Source organism: Dendrobates tinctorius, unplaced genomic scaffold, assembly GCF_039654945.1.
Source record: "Dendrobates tinctorius isolate UK_male_01 unplaced genomic scaffold, ASM3965494v1 ptg000166l, whole genome shotgun sequence".
NCBI lineage: Eukaryota > Metazoa > Chordata > Amphibia > Anura > Dendrobatidae > Dendrobates > Dendrobates tinctorius.
In genome coordinates this window covers 598,284-616,933 of record NW_027361833.1, presented here as the reverse complement: position 1 = coordinate 616,933, position 18,650 = coordinate 598,284, and the positions used below count along the sequence as shown (strand labels likewise).

Genomic DNA, 18,650 nt, shown 5'->3' with positions numbered 1-18,650 from the left:
TTTTTTTTTAGGACCACATCACATATGAAGTTAGTTTGTGAGGTCAATTTAACAGAAAATACCCAAAAGTGACACCATTCTAAAAACTGCACCCCTCAAGGTGCTCAAAACCACATTCAAAAAGTTTATTAACCCTTCAGGTACTTCACGAGAACTAAAGCAATGCGTAAGGAAAAAACATTTTACTTTTTTAACCAAAAAATTACTTTGGAACCAATTTTTTTTTTTATTTTCACAAGGGTATCAGGAGAAAATGGACCACGGCATTTGTTGTGCAATTTCTCCTGAGTATGCCAATACCCCGTATGCGGGGGAAAGCCACTGTTTGGGCACATGGCAGGGCTCAGAAGGTAAGGAGCACCATTTCACTTCTTGAACGCAAAATTGGCTGGAATCAATGGTGGCACCATGTTGCGTTTGGAGAACCCCTTGTGGTGCCTAAATAGTGGAACCCCCCCAATTCTAACTCCAACCCTAACCCCAACTTTAGCCCTAACCCCAACTCTAATGGAAATAAATACAAGCTTTTTATTTTAACCTAACTAAGGGGGTGATAAAAGGGGGTTTGATTTACTCTTTTATTTTGATCACCAAATTTCCGCTTTTTTCACAAATAAACGCAAGTCATATCAAAGAGATTTTACCACTATCATGAAGTACAATATGTCACGAGAAAATAATCCCAGAATCACCTGGATCCATTGAAGTGTTCCAGAGTTATTACCTCATTAACATGCAAACCACCCTCGGGGGTACAGTGGTTAAAGTGGGCAGCACGATGGCTTAGTGGTTAGCGCTGCAGCCTTGCAGCGCTGGGGTCCTGGGTTCGAATCCCACCAAGGACAACATCTGCAAGGAGTTTGTATGTTCTCCCCGTGTTTGCGTGGGTTTCCTCCCACACTCCAAAGACATACTGATAGGGAATTCAGATTGTGAGCCCCCATTGGGGACAGTGATGTGTGCAAAACTGTAAAGCGCTGCGGAATATGTTAGCGCTATATAAAAATAAAGATTATTATTAAAGAATTTTTTTTTTTTTTTTTTTTTTTTTAAACATCTCAGCGCGATTGCGGTCAGGAAACCACCATGGTTACTTACCGGTAGCCGTTTTTTCCGGAACCCATGACAGCACCAGATGAGAGAGGGATCCGCCCCGCCAGGACAGGAACCTACTGAAACATAAGGGGCGGCACCTCTCCCCCGCTTCAGTTGGATTACAGAGCATTTGAGAGGACTTCCCGGTTAGTTACATATTTATCCAACACCACATCACACAAATACACCCGACTATTGTGCACACCCAAACGGTGAAAAAGGGGGGGAAATATACGGGTGCTGTCATGGGTTCCGGAAAAACCGGCTACCGGTAAGTAACCATGGTGGTTTTCCCTTCACCAATGACAGCACCACATGAGAGATTCTGGAGACTTCGAACACCTTAGGGAGGGACCACAGCTTGCAGCACCCTTCTACCAAAGGTCAAGTCAGCAGAGGAGGACAGATTTAGTCTATAGTGTCTAAAGAAAGTTGAGGGTGAGGCCCAGGTAGCGGCCTTACAAATTTGCTCTATTGATACCTCTGCTTTCTCAGCCCAGGAGGTCGCAACGGCTCTGGTGGAATGAGCCTTGATGCCGTCAGGAACCGGGACGCCACTAGCTGAATAGGCTACACTAATGGCCTCCCTAATCCATCGGGCAATAGTCCCCTTTGACACTCCATAACCTTTCCTAGCACCCTGGAAGGCTACAAATAGGGACTGGGACCTTCTCCACTGGCTGGTTATAGACATATACTCTACTAGGGTTCTTTTAACGTCTAGGCTATGAAATTTCTCCTCCCCTGGGTTTTTCGGATTCTCGCAAAAGGAAGGGAGGACAATCTCTTGGTTTCGGTGAAAGTTAGTTACTACTTTCGGCAAGTAAGCAGGGTCTGTTCTCATAACCACCCTATCCTGGTATATCTGGGTATATGGTGGGTTGACTGAAAGGGCCTGTAAGTCACTAACTCTACGTGCCGACGTTAGAGCTACCAAAATGATGGTTTTTAGAGTGAGATTTTTAGTTGAAATCTGCTGTATGGGTTCAAACGGCTCCTTCGTAAGGGCTTCCAGCACCAGATTTAGATCCCATAGAGCTATTTTCGGTAAGGAAACTGGCCTAGATCTGTGGCAAGATTTAATAAACCTGGCTACCCATCTGTTTGCCGCTATATTGCAATTGTATAATGCACCCAGCGCTGAAACCTGTACCTTGAGGGTATTAACCTCCAGGCCTAGCTGTAGGCCTGCCTGCAAGAACTCCAAGATGGACTCGATTGGGGGTTCTTGACCTAACGGTTTTCCCAGGAATTGTAGGAATTTTTTCCACGTTCTGCCATATATGTTGGTTGTTATCGGTTTTCTACTTTTCATTAGAGTAGTCACCAACCCCGGGGAAAACCCTTTATCTCTCAAAAGTGACCTCTCAAATTCCACGCCGTCAGATGGAGCCCCTTGACTTGTTTGTGGAATATCGGCCCCTGAGCTAACAAATCTGGAATCTCTGGCAGTACCCACGGGTCCGAGAGAAACATCATTTGTAGTAGTGAAAACCACAGTCTTTTTGGCCAGAACGGGGCTATGAGGATTACTCTGGCTTGCTCGTCTCTTATCTTTTTTACCACTGCCGGGATTAACGCTACTGGGGGAAAGGCATAGCTCACTTTGAACAGCCACGGGATTTGTAGAGCGTCTACTGCCCACGGGTTTTCCCCTGGGTTTAATGAGCAGAACCTCCTCACTTGCCGGTTGCTTTTGGTGGCAAAGAGGTCGATTACTGGCTGCCCCCATAACTGTACTATCTTCTGGAATATTACACGATTTAAGGTCCATTCTCCCTGTGTTAACTTGTTGCGGCTTAGAAAGTCAGCTTGAACATTTTCTGTCCCTTTGATATGTAGGGCTGTTAGGGAGGTTAGATGTTGCTCTGCTTTGAGTAAGATTCTTTTGGCTTCGTCCATTAGGGAGTTTGACCTTGTCCCTCCCTGGTGGTTGACATACGCCACTGCCACCCTGTTGTCTGACATAATTCGGACGTTTTGACCCTGTAACATGGGAATGAATGCCTCTAGGGCTCTGTTTATCGCTCTTAACTCTCTTAAGTTGGAGGAAGCCTTCTGCTCTATGTGACCCCAGGACCCTTGGGCCATATGTTCTCTCAGGTGTGCCCCCCATCCCGAGGAGCTTGCGTCCATCAATATTACATCGGACACGGGCCTGTGCCACAAAGTTCCCCCTGCTAAATTTGTGTCGTCTAGCCACCAAGTGAGAGAGTTTTTCCACCTTTCGGAAAGTTCCAGCTTCCCTTCTAAACGCCCTTCAGGATCCAATTGTTGGCCGATATTTTCTCCCATTCTTGAGAAAAGAGCCTCAATCTTCCCCCCACAGGAGGGCTGGTGTCATTGCGGGGATTTTTTGGCGGTTGAGGTATTTCCCCCAAACATGAACCCTGGTTCTTTTTTCCTCTTGTCGTCCCACCTTTTCCGTTCTCCCGGGGGACGGCCTCGATTGAACCTTCCCCTCCGAAAGGGCGGTCTCCTTTGATCACCCATGAATCTGGGGAAGCCCTTCTTTTTATCACCGGCTTTTTCCAGGATGTCATCCAGGTCTTTTCCAAACAAGAACTGCCCATCACATGGTAACGAGCATAATTTTGCCTTAGATTGAATGTCCCCAGGGCAGCCTTTGAGCCATAACGCCCGTCTTGCGGCGTTCGACAGCCCCGCTGCTCTTGCCGTTAACCTCATCGAGTCGGCGGAGGTGTCAGCCAAGAAGGCGGCAGCTCCGTGTAGCAGGTACATTTCTCCTAATATTTTCTCTCTTGGTACTTTGGAGACCAATTTTTCTTCCAGTTGTTGCAACCAGACCATTAATGACCGGGCTGTGCAGGTGCCGGCCATTGCTGGTTTCAGACCCCCTGCCTCCCAAGTGTGCCTTAGGTATGAGTCCGCTTTTTTATCCAAGGGATCTCTCAAAACCCCTGAATCCTCCAGGGGCAGGGCCGACTTCTTGGAAGACCTAGACACTGCTGCGTCAATCTTTGGGACCTTGTCCCAGATGTCCGTGTCCTTAGCCTCAAAGAGGTATCTTCGCTTTGAAGAGGAGGGAAGGCTACCTGACTTCTCCGGTTTCTTCCACTCTCTCTCGATTAGGGCCTGAATCTTGTCATTGACCGGAAAGGTACGCTTTTTCCTTTCTTGTAGGCCGCCAAACATTACATCCTCCAGTGATCTCTCTACTTTCTCCTCCTGCAGGCCCATAGTGGACCTGATGGCTTTAAGGAGGGCGTCCGTATCTTCTACGGGAAAGCAAGGTCTGCCCCCCGTATCACTGTCTGAGGATGAAGATGACCCGTGCTCAACTTGATACTCCGAAGAGGAGGAGCCTGACGAGGAACTCGGGGAGGCTTTCCTACTCTTACTTTTCTTTAACAATTTTTTAAGTGAGCCCTGTACCTCCGACTTAATTATTGATCTGAGGTTTGTTGCCAGGCTCGGTGCCTCTTCAGCCATAGTCCGCTGGATACAGCTGACACATAAGTCCTTTTGGTAGTCTTTCGCTAAAGGGCTGTGGCATATGGCACATACTCTATTTTTCTTTTTGCTTATAGCTTTTTTGCCTCCCTAAAAAAAAAAAAAAAAGACATAGGAAGGCCTATTACAACATTGCCTACTTTCACGGAGATCACTCACCACCCAGGAAAGACCGATACCGGGCTCTGGGGCTGCGAAGGAGCGTGCGTTTTGCGTTCTTTTGACCTCGAGGAATCCCTCGATCGGTGACTTGGACGGCTGCTGCTTTTGCCGCTCGAGCGGCTCTTGCGACCAGAAGCTTGTGATGGGGGCAGAGACAATGGGGACGGTGAGCGATCCTCCTGAGACGCCATTGTCACCCCTGCAGCCGCTTCTGCTCCTTCTTTAATCGGTGAGTGCCCCTCCTTACCCCTCCCCCCCGCGACCGCCAGCCGCTTCTCCTGGCCGGCGTCGCGTCCGGCGCCATGACCGTCGCGTCCTGATGACGTCAGCGGTCGCGCTCCCAGAGTCCTCTGCGCCGCTGACGTCGGACGCCGGTCTCCGCCCCCGGCTTCCCCTGCATGCAGGCGAAGGACGGGCGCACGCGCAGGGGGAGGGCGGCACGTGGAGGAACCTCCGAAGGGAGGACATCGGGACGTGCCCGCACGAACCCGGGGCCCGGATCAGGCAACACCCCGGGGACTGCGCTACCAGCTGCCGACGTCGCAGGTAAGTCAGCCCTGCAATTTAAACGCCGGGACGGCCCTGGGTCTTTCATCCTGACAGGCGCCGCCGCTGTCAGAGGGATTCCTTTCCAGGACAGGAACCCAACTGAAGCGGGGGAGAGGTGCCGCCCCTTATGTTTCAGTAGGTTCCTGTCCTGGCGGGGCGGATCCCTCTCTCATGTGGTGCTGTCATGGGTGAAGGGAAAATAGTACATGTTACCAATGGATTGGCAGCATGTATCAGTTGTCAGATTCCCTTTAACTCTTTAAGCATTTTTCATCATATGGCATTTGCACCAGATTCTTGAAACAGATGCATGTGGATTTCTTTACTTCTCTCATATGCCTTTTTAGACATTTTGCACAAACGTCACCTCTTGTGGAAAAAAAAAAAAAAAGGAAACAGACATACATAAAAGTCACTCATGGAGGGGGTGGGAGTACTAGACTACATTGGTGCCGAAAATTATGACAAAAATTTTGCATTTGATGAATTTGTCGAAAACATGATTAACAAACAACCCCTCCATACCGGCAAACATTAAAATAAAAAAAAAAAAACAAGTGAACACAAAAATAGAATTAACCCCTTCACAACATGTGCCGTACAAGGCTCAAATTAAATGAATCTGGCGCAAAACAAAAGCATGCTAAAACAAAACTAAATTTAAACAAAAAAGGCACATGTGCAACAATGAGTTAGGCACGTAGTGTCGTAAGTTCAGACCAGATCTACTGCCAATCCTTGAGCATTTTCTACATTAAGGCTGTGTGCACACGTGCGGATTATAAGCGTTTTTGCCGCGTTTTTTCACCACGAAAACGCTTACAATCCGCAACCCATTGAATTCAATGGCATTCCGCACGTGCTGTGCTAATGCTGCTTTTTTTTCCGCGGCGGAATCGCATTGCGGAAAAATACGCAGCATGCTCATTCTTTGCGCGGAATCGCGGAAATTCTGCACACATATGAATGCATTGATCCGCTTACTTTCCGCATGTGGCTATGCCCACCATGCACAAAGTAAGCGGCTCATGTGCGGATGGTACACAGTGTCTGGAGGAGAGGAGACTCCTCCAGGCCCTGGGTACCATATCACTGAAAAAAAAAAAAAAAAAAAATTGGGATATTCTCACCTTTCAGCGGCTCCCGCAGCTTTCCCGCCTCTCAGCCACGCTCCCGGCGACTCATGGTCCTAGTGATGCCTTGTGACAATTACCTGTGATGACGTAGCGATCTCGCGTGATGCTACGTCATCTGGGGTCATTGTCGAAAGGCATCGCTGGGAACGGGAGTTGTGGGGAGCATCGCGAGGATCGGGAAGGCTAGGTGAGAATATCACAATCTTTTTTTTAATATTATTTTTAACATTATATCTTTTTACTATTGATGCCGCATAGTCAGCATCAATACTAAAAAGTGGGTCACATTTGACAAACACTATGTTTGACAAGTGTGACCAACCTGTCAATCAGTTTTCCAAGCAATGCTACAGATCGCTTGGAAAGCGCTAGCATTCTGCAAGCTACCGTATATACTCGTGCATAAGCCGAGATTTTCAGCCCATTGTTTTGGGCTGAAAGTCCCCCTCTCGGCTTACACACGAGTCATATACTTCAGGGTCGGCGGGGGAGGGGGAGCAAGGGTGTCACAGGTCATACTTAACCCCCCCCGGCACAGTTTCTGCAGCAACCCCGCTTCTCCACGGTCTCCCTTCTTGCCTTCAGCGGTCACATGGTACCGCTCATTAAACTGAATATGTGCATATTCATGAGGGTAATGAGCGGTATCAGTGACAGCTGAAGGCAGGAAGTGAGGAAGGGAGACCGTGGAGAAACGGGGCTGCAGATACCGTGTCAGGAGGGGGTAAGTATAGCGATATTCACCTGTCCCCCAGTCCATCGCTGCTCACCACTCTCTGCTGCGTCCTCTGTCTGACGTTTAGCTAGCAGACGGCGCGGTGACATGGTTAGTGCGTGCCGTGCCCTCTGCTGCCTGAACGTCACTGACAGACGAGGGTGGCAGACAGCGGTGAGCAGCGATAGACCGGGGGACAAGTGAATATCTCAGGTGCCGGGTCCTGAGCAGGAAAGGGGAGTATGGCATTTTTTTGCAGCAGCAGCATATGGGGGCAGCATATTGGGCATACTCTATGGAGCAGCATATGGAGGCAGCATATGGGGGTATATTCTATGAAGCAGCATATGGAGGCAGCATATGGGGGTATATTCTATGAAGCAGCATATGGGGGCAGCATATGGGGCATATTCTATGGAGCAGCATATGGGGGCATATTCTATAGAGCAGCATATGGGGGCATATTCTATGGAGCAGCATATGGGGGCATATTCTATGGAGCAGCATATGGGGGCATATGCTATGGAGCAGCATATGGAGGCAGCATATGAGGGCATAGTCTATGAAGCATCACATGGGGCTTAATCTATGAAGCATCAGAAACTCACCATTTCTTTGATTTTAGCCGTGGAGGAGGATTTCTTGGGATAAGGAACAGCGCTCTCATTGGGTGCATATCACAGAGGGCTTTGGAAAAAGTAAATAAATATGTCAATTGGACTGCACAAAACAATTTCTATGGAATCCTTTATCATAAATCCCATTATTATAACTTACGGGGTGCCCCTTCTGCCATCTCAATAGCTGTGATACCACAAGACCAAAGGTCACTCTGTAATATTATAAAAACATCATCAATACCACAAAATTGTTTTATTGAAAAAAAGAGCAATTTTTTTTTATTTACATAAATCATTTTAAGTGATTGGACCATTTCACATTTTATGTTGCACTATATAACCTACAAAAATATAAGTTAACGAAGCACATGTTAAAAGGGTATCAGACAGACGATTCATGCTGCCCGAACCGAAGGCAGAATTAATGAGCGACCAGCTGATTTGTAGGTTTCAGAAAAAAAACACTTTTAAACAGCAGCCGGTGATGCGACTAGTCACAAATAGCTTAGTTACTCACCGATAACGGTGTTTCTCGGAACCCATGACAGCACCACGGAGAGAGGGGGTCCGCCCATCAAGGACAGGAACCTACAGACAAAAGAGCGGCACCTCTCCTCCGCCCCCAGTTGGTTACAGAGCATCAGAGGGTCTCCCGGTTAGTTAACAACAAAAGTATATACATAACATTATAATTTGTATACTTATAGAGAAACCTCGTGTCTAAGAACACACTCTACACACATTAAATCGTGCTCACCGCACACGTGAAAAAGGGGGGGAATTAAGCGGGTGCTGTCATGGGTTCCGAGAAACACCGTTATCGGTAAGTAACTAAGCTATTCTCCCTCACCCATGACAGCACCACGGAGAGAATTTCAGAGATTGGTAGCTTAGGGAGGGACCACCGCCTGAAGGACCCTTTTCCCGAAGGTCAGGTCAGACGCAGAGGCTAGATCTAGGCGATAGTGTTTGAAAAAGGTAGAAGGTGTTGACCAGGTGGCCGCCTTACAGATCTGTTCTATTGATACCTCTGATCTTTCTGCCCATGAGGTCGCCATTGCTCTTGTAGAGTGGGCTTTTAGACCCTCCGGGATGGTATTCCCGCTGCATGAGTATGCCAGGGCAATCGCGTCTCTTATCCATCTTGCCAGGGTACTTTTGGACGCCCCGAGCCCCTTACGAGGTCCCTGGAAACACACAAAGAGAGATCCTTCCTTCCTACATCCCTTGGTGGCCTCTAGGTAGTGCACTAAGCACCTCTTCACATCTAATGTGTGAAATTTCTCCTCTCCTCTATTCGTAGGGTTTGGGCAGAAGGAAGGAAGGACTACCTCCTGTGATCTATGGAAGTGTGTTGCTACCTTGGGCAAATATGCAGGGTCAGGTTTCAATATAATTCTATCCTCCATAATTTTAATGAATGGGGGTAATGCCGATAAGGCTTGAATGTCACTTACTCTGCGGGCCGATGTTAGGGCCACTAGCAGTATCGTTTTTAATGATAGGGTCTTTAGTGGAGCTGACTGAATAGGCTCGAATGGGGGTCCTGTTAGGGCTGACAACACTAAGTTCAGATCCCATGATGGTACTTTCTGGGTAGCTATTGGTCTAGACCTGGCTGCGGCCCTCAAACCGTGACACCCAAGGGTCGCTCGCCACCTCCTGATTATAGAGGGCGCCCAGGGCCGCTACCTGTACCCTCAGTGTGTTAGTCGCTAGTCCCTGTTCTAACCCCCTTTGGAGGAATTCCAGGATTTTATCCATTTGTATTCCATCCTGAACCTTTTCCCCCGAACTGGATAGGAATTTTCTCCAGGTTCTACCATAGGCTTTGATTGTAATTGGTTTTCTACTTTTTTGTAACGTGGAAATTAGATTTTCTGAAAATCCTTTCCCCCTCAGCAGTGACCTTTCAAATTCCATGCTGTTAAATGGAGGTTCACTGCTTGGGGGTGTAGCACCGGGCCCTGCGATAGAAGGTCGGGGAGATCTGGTAGAACCCAGGGGTCGGTTACTGACATTATTCTGAGCCATGAAACCCATGTTCTTTTTGGCCAGAAAGGGGCTATAAGTATTACCCGAGCCCCCTCTTCCCTGACTTTCCTTATCACCGCCGGAAGGAGAATGGTCGGTGGGAAGGCATACAGTAGACCCCGTGTCCATGGGAGCATAAATGCGTCCAGGGTGTGAGGATTCCCTTTGGGATTTAGAGAACAGAATGTTTCCACTTTTTTGTTTTTGTGGTCTGCAAATAAGTCTATGTCTGGGGTTCCCCACATTTCCACAATCTTCTGAAAAACGGACTGATTTAGAGCCCACTCCCCCTGATGTAGTTGGGTACGGCTCAGAAAGTCTGCGGTTTGGTTCTCTACTCCCCGTATATGTAGCGCCGATAGGGACAGTAAGTTTTTCTCTGCTAACCCGAATATCTCGAAGGATGCCTCCATTAGCGTTCTGGACCTGGTTCCCCCCTGGTGGTTTATATAGGCCACTGTTACTCGGTTGTCCGAGAATATCCGGACATGATGGCCTTTTAATGCTGGCAAAAAGTGACTCAAGGCATAATTTACTGCTAGCAGTTCTTTTTGATTCGAGGAGGCTTTTAGTTCTTGACTTCTCCATCCCCCTTGAGCCACGCTGATGCCCATGTGTGCTCCCCATCCCACAGGACTGGCGTCGGTGGTAATTACATGTGTGATTTTGGCCTCCCAGGGGATCCCTTTGGACAAGTTGTTTTTGTCCTCCCACCAGGCTAGGGAAAGAATAGTTTTTGAACCTAGCGTAATATGATGTTCCAAGTGGTCTCCTAAGGTCCGCTGGTTGGTTAGGATATCCCACTGCAGATCCCTCATATGTATTTGTGCCCACTGGACCGCCGGCAAGCATGCAGAGAGGGACCCTAACAGGGACATTGCTCGTCTTAGTGTCATAGAGGGGTTTTGCCTCGCTTTTTGTACCATATGAATAATTCTGTCCCTTTTGTGATCTGGCAAGTAACACACTTGGATGTTTGAATCCAGTGTCAGGCCTAGGAACTCCTGGACTCTCTTTGGTTCCAGCCTTGACTTTTTCAGGTTCAGAAGCCACCCGAGGTTTTTTAGAGTGCTCATCACTCGGTCCCTCTGTTCTGTGCAATTCTGGCCTGAGTTGCTCGCTATTAAAAAGTCGTCCAAATAAGGCACTATCAGAACATCCTGTTCTCTTATGTGAGCCATCATCTCTGCCACCAATTTCGTAAAGACCCGTGGAGCCACTGAGATCCCAAATGGCAGGGCCTTGTATTGGAATTCTCTTATTTCTCCTGCTATCGAGACTGCTAGCCTGAGGTATTGCCTGGATTCTTTGTGAATGGGGACATGGTAGTAGGCATCGCTGAGGTCTAGGACCACCATAAAGCATTGCGGAAAGAGAATTTTGATGGTCGATTTGATCGATTCCATCTTGAATTTTTCGTTCTTGATATAGCAATTCAGTCTTTTTAAATTTATGATGGTGCGGAAGGTGCCGTCTGGTTTGGTTACCAGGAAGAGAGGCGAGTAGAACCCCCTGCCTCTCTCCTGTGGGGGAACCTCCTGTAGGACTTTTTTGTCCAACATACTCAGAACCTCCTTTTCGAGGGCGTCCTGTTCGTTTTTTGACGACCTTATCGGGGTAATTATGTATTTTTGCGGCGGGAGAGAATAAAAGTTTATCCTTAATCCTGATCTTACAAGATTTATCAGCCAGGGATTGTTGGATATTTTCTCCCAGGCTGGGAGGAAAACACTTAGTCTCCCTCCCACCCTGGGCCCACAGTCACTTGGCGGGTTTTTTATCCCGGGACGAGTTACCGAAGATGAACCCCCTGTCCCTTCTTCTGTCTTCCCATTTTTGGTCTCTCGGGGGTCTCCTCTGGAAGAACTTTTTGTTCCGAAAGGACCGTTTAAAGCCTGTGGCGGTCACTGGTCCTAGGTTTGGGAAGCCTTTCTTTTTGTCGCCTGCCTTTTCGAGGATGTCATCCAAGGTTTCCCCGAAGAGGAATTTTCCTTCACAGGGAATGGCGCATAATTTTATTTTTGTCTGGAGATCCCCAGGCCAACATTTTAACCATAAAGCTCGTCTAGCTGCATTCGACAAGGCTGCCGTTTTAGATGACAATCTTATCGAATCAGCCGAAGAGTCGGCCAGGAAGGCTGCCGCCCCTCTTATCATTGGCATGGATTCCAGGATTTTATCTCTGGGAACCCCTTCCCTTATCTGTCTCTCCAATTGGTCTATCCATACCATAAGAGCTCTGGAGGTACAGGTTGCCGCTACCGCCGGCCTGATGTTTCCCCCTGCTGATTCCCAGGTGCCCTTAAGTAGGGTATCCGCTTTTTTATCTAACGGGTCTTTCAGGGTACCCATATCTTCAAAGGGGAGTGCAAACCTTCTTGAAGCTTTGGCTATCGCCACGTCTAGTTTGGGGGCCTTATCCCATGATGTGGATGCTTCCTCCTCAAATGGGTACTTCCTTTTGATGGAAGGAACCGTCGAGCTTTTCCTATCCGGTTTTTCCCATTCTTTATCTATGAGGCCTTGGACGTTCTTATTTAACGGAAATACCCTCCGTTTCTTTTGACTCAGTCCCCCGAACATAATGTCCTGGACTGATCTATCAGTCCGGGGGTCTTCCACCCCCATAGTGGATCTTACCGCCTTTACTAAGGCATCCACTTCGTCCAGGGGGAAACAATGACGACCTTCCGTCTCCTCATCGGAGGATGACGAGTCGGTATTTACAGTATGGGAGGTGACTTCCCCTGACGATAAGCTGTCTGATTGGGACTCTATCACCACGTCCCCCTTCCTTCCCTTCCTTTCCCGTTTTCTGGATGAAAGGGCACTCTGAATTTCTGCGCGGATTACCGCCCTTAGGTCTGCGGCATGATCCGGGGTTTCACCGCCGAGGACCTCCTGTATACAGGAGTCACACAATTTTTTCTCCCAGGGCGTTGGTAATGGTTTCCCACAGGTGGGGCATTCCCTGTTCTTGGTCTTTTCTTTCTTCTTTCCCTGATAAGGGAAAGAAGTCTATTACAATGGGGAACATTCACGAAGATCCACTTACCCCTCATGCGCGGTTGCAGGTACCGGTTCTGGAAGTGGATCCAAATCCCTCACTGGGCGATCCACGGCAGGTGACTTGCTCCTTGCAGTAGACTGCTGCGTGGAGTGGCTGCTGGACCTGCTCCCCCGTCCGTCTTTATCCTTTTGGCGGCGCTGGTGATGCTGCCTTTGTTGCTGCTGCTGCTGCTGCTTAGGCTGCTGTAGCTCCTCATGCTGGTCGCTATCCATCGCGCCTGAACGCTTCCAGCCCTGAGGCTGCTTTAGCGTTCCCAATTTAAATAAGCCGCCCTGGCGTCACCTGTCTTCCCGGCCTGCACCGCTGCTTCCCCCGGGGAGTGCGCACTGCGCATGTGCCGACCGCGGGGACCCGGAAGTTCCTCATTCTACTTCCGGGGCAGCGCCATCTTGGTACACCTCTGTACCCGGCGCTGCCCCTATACCGGCGTCCCCCGGCCCCTACTCCTCCCGGAGCGGCGGCCCGGTCCTCCCCGCCCGCTCACCCTGGACAGCCCCTCAGCTGCAGCGGTGGCGGCTTCGGCAACCGACCCAGCCGCGACAGGGGCCTTCCCGCTGTCTGACCGCGGACGGGACGGTCCCGGATCTTCACCTTCCGGTAAGCGCTGCGCTCCTGCTGCCGTGGTTCACCCGTCAAGGACAGGAACCCAACTGGGGGCGGAGGAGAGGTGCCGCTCTTTTGTCTGTAGGTTCCTGTCCTTGATGGGCGGACCCCCTCTCTCCGTGGTGCTGTCATGGGTGAGGGAGAAAGCATGTTCATGCTGACTTCTACCAGCCCAACTCACATGGATTGACAGGTCTCTCTTGAGGTGTGTGTTTAGGGAGAGACCTGGTATTGTAGCTGAGCAGAGTGGAGACAAGATGGCGGTGGCATAACACGGGCTAGTCAACTCTTCTCCAGCTGCCTTCAGTAAAGTATGTTTTCACTAAAATGCTGCAGTGTTTCACAGCAAAACATGCATGTGTGCAGTAACAGTACTGGCCTCCGGATCCTTTCTGGCCGTAGTTCAGGCATCATGAAACAGATGATCATTCCCTTTAAGCAGTACTTGTACAAAACAGTCCACAACGGTGCAGTCATATGTAACCTACAGACTATGTAATACTGCCATCAAGCCAACCAAAATGCTTATGCCAAATACATAGAACGGCAGTGAATAACAAGTACGTGAGAAAAACAAACCAAGAGTTGATATCTAAACTCCGTACTACAGTTTTTACATTGTCCTATAAAAAAATCGAAGTGTTCAACTTACTCTGTAATCGTAGGTAGCATCTGGGTTTTCATCACAAGCTATAACTTCTGGAGCCATCCAATATGGTGTACCAATAAATGTATTTCTCCGACCTACTGTCCTGTCCAACTGTGCACTGACGCCGAAATCCACTACAGGAGACAAGAGCACACATTGTAGGAGACAGGCGCACACATTGAGGTCTTGAAACACATGTCTAGTTAAAGATTGTATAATCAGCTGATATACAAGCTGTAAAAGTGTTCTGAACACTCATTAGGCACTCATCAGATGACATGTAATCAATATCAATTTGCACTACTGCATTATCCAAAAGCCGATCACTCCTAGGTTGTTTCCCTTAGAATCATAGTTCCGTATCCCTTGTGATGGTGCCATGATGAATTGGCTGCAGTCCTTCCTCTCATCTGTTGAGTGTTGTGCAGACTGGTAGCTCTAGGAGATGAGACCTGGTCTCTCTGTCTCAGGGTCTTTTTTATATTCGAGGCAGGTAAGCTATTTTTAGAATTACCCAGTGTCCTTCAGTGCACCCTCACAGCCTTTCCCTATCTACAGTCAATAAACTGGTTATAGAATACAATACACAATTAGCATATCAGCTCACAATAAACACAGATAAACACACACTATGTACAAGTCACTATTACAGACATATAGTATGCTAAATGATATGCAAGTCTGTCTTCTTGACCCACCAGAATCCACACTTAAATCCCCAAGTCAAATATACGGACAAAAAGTCAATTCCTCCAGGTCTGCAAAAACATAGCCGTCTGGGCAATGAAGATATAATCTGGTTTCTTCACAGTGGGACCATGTGTCTGTGGGCTAGGTCTATTTATAACTTCCACAAGTCTGAAGAATCTCTGTGGTATGCTATACAAATAGGAGTTCATCTCATGTGGTCTAGTGATCATAAAAACAAAAACACGAAAATGGGGTCATTGTCCCAGACAGTGTTTACACCTATACTGCATGAACCGTGACATAATGCATATGGAAACTTGGTCTAGTTAATAGATGTCCGATTTGAAGCGTTGCACTACTTAGGTTAGCTCAGCATGGCCTGAGAAGCCTGTTAGGAAAACATTGCCTATCATTTAGGATCATTCTAAATCCAAACGCTGCTTGAGGCATTGCTCTCAACAACGGAGAAATTAATATTTTAATGAAAGGAAAAAATAGCATATCAAATACTTTACGGCATGCAACCTAGCATACATTTTTCTTTAAAGGGAAACTGTCGTAAGAAAAAGAAAACAAAAGACACTTTCCCAAAGCCATATTGCTAATCTGCAGGTAAGTCCCATTCTACACATATTATCGGGGCAGGGGCAGAGGCAGCGACAGTGAACAGTCAGCGCTCGTCACAAAGAAAGCGCTGCAATCACACCCACTGGTACAGATTACGGCATTTGTTTACAGTGCGCTGACCACCTATGGTGCCGCCTACTTACCTGCAAGAGAGAGGCTACAGACAGAAGAGAACTTTATTTTGTCTATGTTGCTACTGTTATATGTAAAGATTTTCCTGGATTTTGTCTCATTATGGCTCAATCATGTGCGCAGTGAATATCTGTTGTAGGTACCTACCCAGCTTCACCTCTGCATTCTCCGTCAGCAGTACGTTCTGTCCTTTGATATCCCTGTGAATCACGTGGTGAGCATGGAGATGAGCTAAGCCCTTAAATACAGAACACATGAAATAAAACAGTCTGAGTTTTATAGTGAACTTGATGAAAAGATGCAGGACTGACTTGTTGAGATATTATAATACAAAAGTATGATGAAATTAAGGGAAAAAAAAGCAGAGACTCAACAGTTTGTAAACCATGGAACTTAATTCTAGCTTAAAATGGGATGCAGTTGGTAATGTGATGAACAAAAGATGGAAACACATTGCGTATTGCAGGGATTTGCCGATGTCAGACCAGGGACCGGGAGGGTATGTATGAGTTATACATACCCCCAGCCAGTGGCCGTGGCCTCGCTCCACACAGTTGTATGGAGAGGGAGGCCGCAAAAGCTGGACAGGGGTATGTATAAATAATACATGCCCTCCGGTCCCTGGTCTGAAAACTGAATCCCCACAGCGCGCCATGCGTGCACTGGGGGAATTCATAAGTCTGCAGTCACACATCGGTTTTGACCGGACAACCCCTTTAAAGAGAGACCGTCCTTTAATTATTTGATAAATCAATAGTGCACATGAAAATAAGCAACTTAATATTTCTTGTTGGAGATATTTGCCTATTTTGCACCCTGGATTAATTTTTCACTTCCAACACAAAAAAACATCTGAATTCAGATGAAGGAAGTTTCATCTGAATTCTCCTGCAAAGTCTCCTGAAACAGTCACAGTTCTCCATAGAATGTTATGAGCACCAACTGTCATCTAGCTCTGTAATGGGAAAGCCTATATTTATTAAACACACATTTTACCCGTGAACTAAGACTTTTGATAATGAGAAATCAGTCCATAAGGAGAATGAAATGGCTTTCTGTAATAAGAAAAATTACAAAGGTTTCTTATTTTCAGGTTTACTATTGATTAAAAATAAAAAACAGAGTTAGATTTTAAGATGTGCTTTTAACCCATGGCATATGTCCTAAAAAGAACATTACGTTATTTGTTTAGAGAGGTCAACACATTCTCAACATCATAGAAGAGTACTGAGCAAAGTAAAAAAAAAAAAAAAAATAAGTAGCTTGTCATACTATGTAAATAAAACCTAGATCATTGTGTGTAATATTTGCTATAGGAATTATGAAAATGTATAACTTGATAAAAAGGATGATTCCCAGCCAACAGTCTTCGCAAATGCTGTCACGTGTTTGTACATAGTACACTAAGGATAATTTACCCTCAGGCTGTGTACTTTTACATGTAAAGTTTTACATGAATGTAAGAAGTGTCCTTTATGCTGTTAAATGGATCTAGAAAACTCCCAGAGCTTTTAACCACGATTAATATTTCAGAGGTCGAAAAAAAAAGTTGCAGGAACACATAAAAGAGAGCACTTCTTTCTCACCCTCAGGATTTCACGAGAGATATAAGCAATCCAATCTTCTTTCAAACTGTTCCCCTTCGTATTCTTCACCAGGTCAGTGATTGAGCCAGCACCACAGAACTCCATTACAAGCTGAGAAACCAAAAGCATTCATTCAGTACAGCAGCAAAGCTAGAAAACAGTGGAAGATCCGCAACAAGAGCCACGAGGTGTTTTCAGAATGGTGGTAGCACCTGGGACAATACATTGGTCGTATTGCTGTTATGATGATCATCTATGAGAATTGCAATGTGTGTGTGTGTGTGGGGGGATCACCATGGCTGCCAATTCAAACTTTGCAACACCAGTTTCTATTAAATAAGGACTTTTGTTTCTTTTCCAAAAAGATGTGAAAAGATGAATACATCTGGTGTTACGCTCCCTAGCGTTGTCATTGATTCTTACTACTGGCTTGTTGGCTTACACTTACAACAGAATGTATCATTTTTATTCTTAGAACGGTAAAGTACGATCACTCCTTAGGAGAGATGCAGTTTTATTGGTAGTTAGCAGACAAAGGGTAAGGGGGAATACACCACTGCCTAAATGTCACAGCTTTTTGTTTGGACAAAAAACGTAGCAACTTTTTTCGTTTTGTGGCTTTCTAAAGGGTGGGTAGGGATTTGTGGGATTAACTATGATTTGAACCAAAATTGTAGCCAATTTTCAGTTTAGAAACCAAGAAGTGCACCTAATTTAATAAAAGGTATGGGCTTTCATGCAAGGATAGTACATGAAAAGTCAGTCTTAATGGATTAAGTTTTCCAGCAGACTGATCTCACTAAAATTTGCCTCACCAGCCATGTACAAAAACTGATAAATTGCATTTATTTCACCGATTGTCAAAATCATTACAAAACTCAGTAGTTGTTCACGACCACCGAGATAGTCAAAACAGGGTTGAATGATTTATATATACACAACAAATGTTCTGACAATCAAAGGGGTTGTCTGTGATCTTAATATTAATGGCCTATGCTTGAGATAGGTTATTAATATCTGCACTGTGGGGGTGCAATATCCTGCACCCCCGATCAGCTGTTCCAGGTGTCAGTCGAATGTGCAGAGCTCTTAACCTAAAGCGAGGATGTGGAAACCACAAAATATTGCGACTGGAGATCCATATAATTAGATTAAATATCATCTTTATTAGAAAGTGGACAATATTGGACAAATGGGGGGAACTGTGCAAACAGCAAACAAAGTGCAACAACACACAGGTCAGCCACAGTCAAACATAGGCTATTATCATAGACACTTAAGATGCTCAGATCAATATAAAGAGGCCTATACTATATCCAAATATGTTCCAGACTGGGACGAATGGTAAGGCAGTAACAAGGCTTAGCTAAAAAAATGCACCGCTGAAACGGCTACGCATAGCCTATCCAATGGTCACCCCACCCAGTGGACTAATGCCCATCAAGTGTTATATACATGTGCTCCATGTCTTATCCGGCTAATTGCCAGTATATTCTAATGCTGCTGCC

The 18,650-nt window shown here is 46.6% G+C and overlaps 1 protein-coding gene across 4 annotated transcripts in view; it reads right to left on the bottom strand.

Annotated features, from left to right (window-relative positions):
- Positions 1–18,650, bottom strand: part of MAP4K4 (mitogen-activated protein kinase kinase kinase kinase 4) — a 255,310-nt gene that overhangs the window by 86,641 nt on the left and 150,019 nt on the right. For all 4 annotated transcript variants that reach the window (XM_073550642.1, XM_073550644.1, XM_073550643.1 and 1 more), the window contains exons 5-9: positions 17,143–17,253; positions 15,704–15,794; positions 14,111–14,241; positions 7,909–7,963; positions 7,740–7,818 (exon numbers count right to left, since the gene is read on the bottom strand). In XM_073550642.1, the coding sequence (XP_073406743.1) occupies positions 7,740–7,818; positions 7,909–7,963; positions 14,111–14,241; positions 15,704–15,794; positions 17,143–17,253 (467 nt within the window). The remainder of the gene's footprint in view (positions 1–7,739; positions 7,819–7,908; positions 7,964–14,110; positions 14,242–15,703; positions 15,795–17,142; positions 17,254–18,650) is intronic.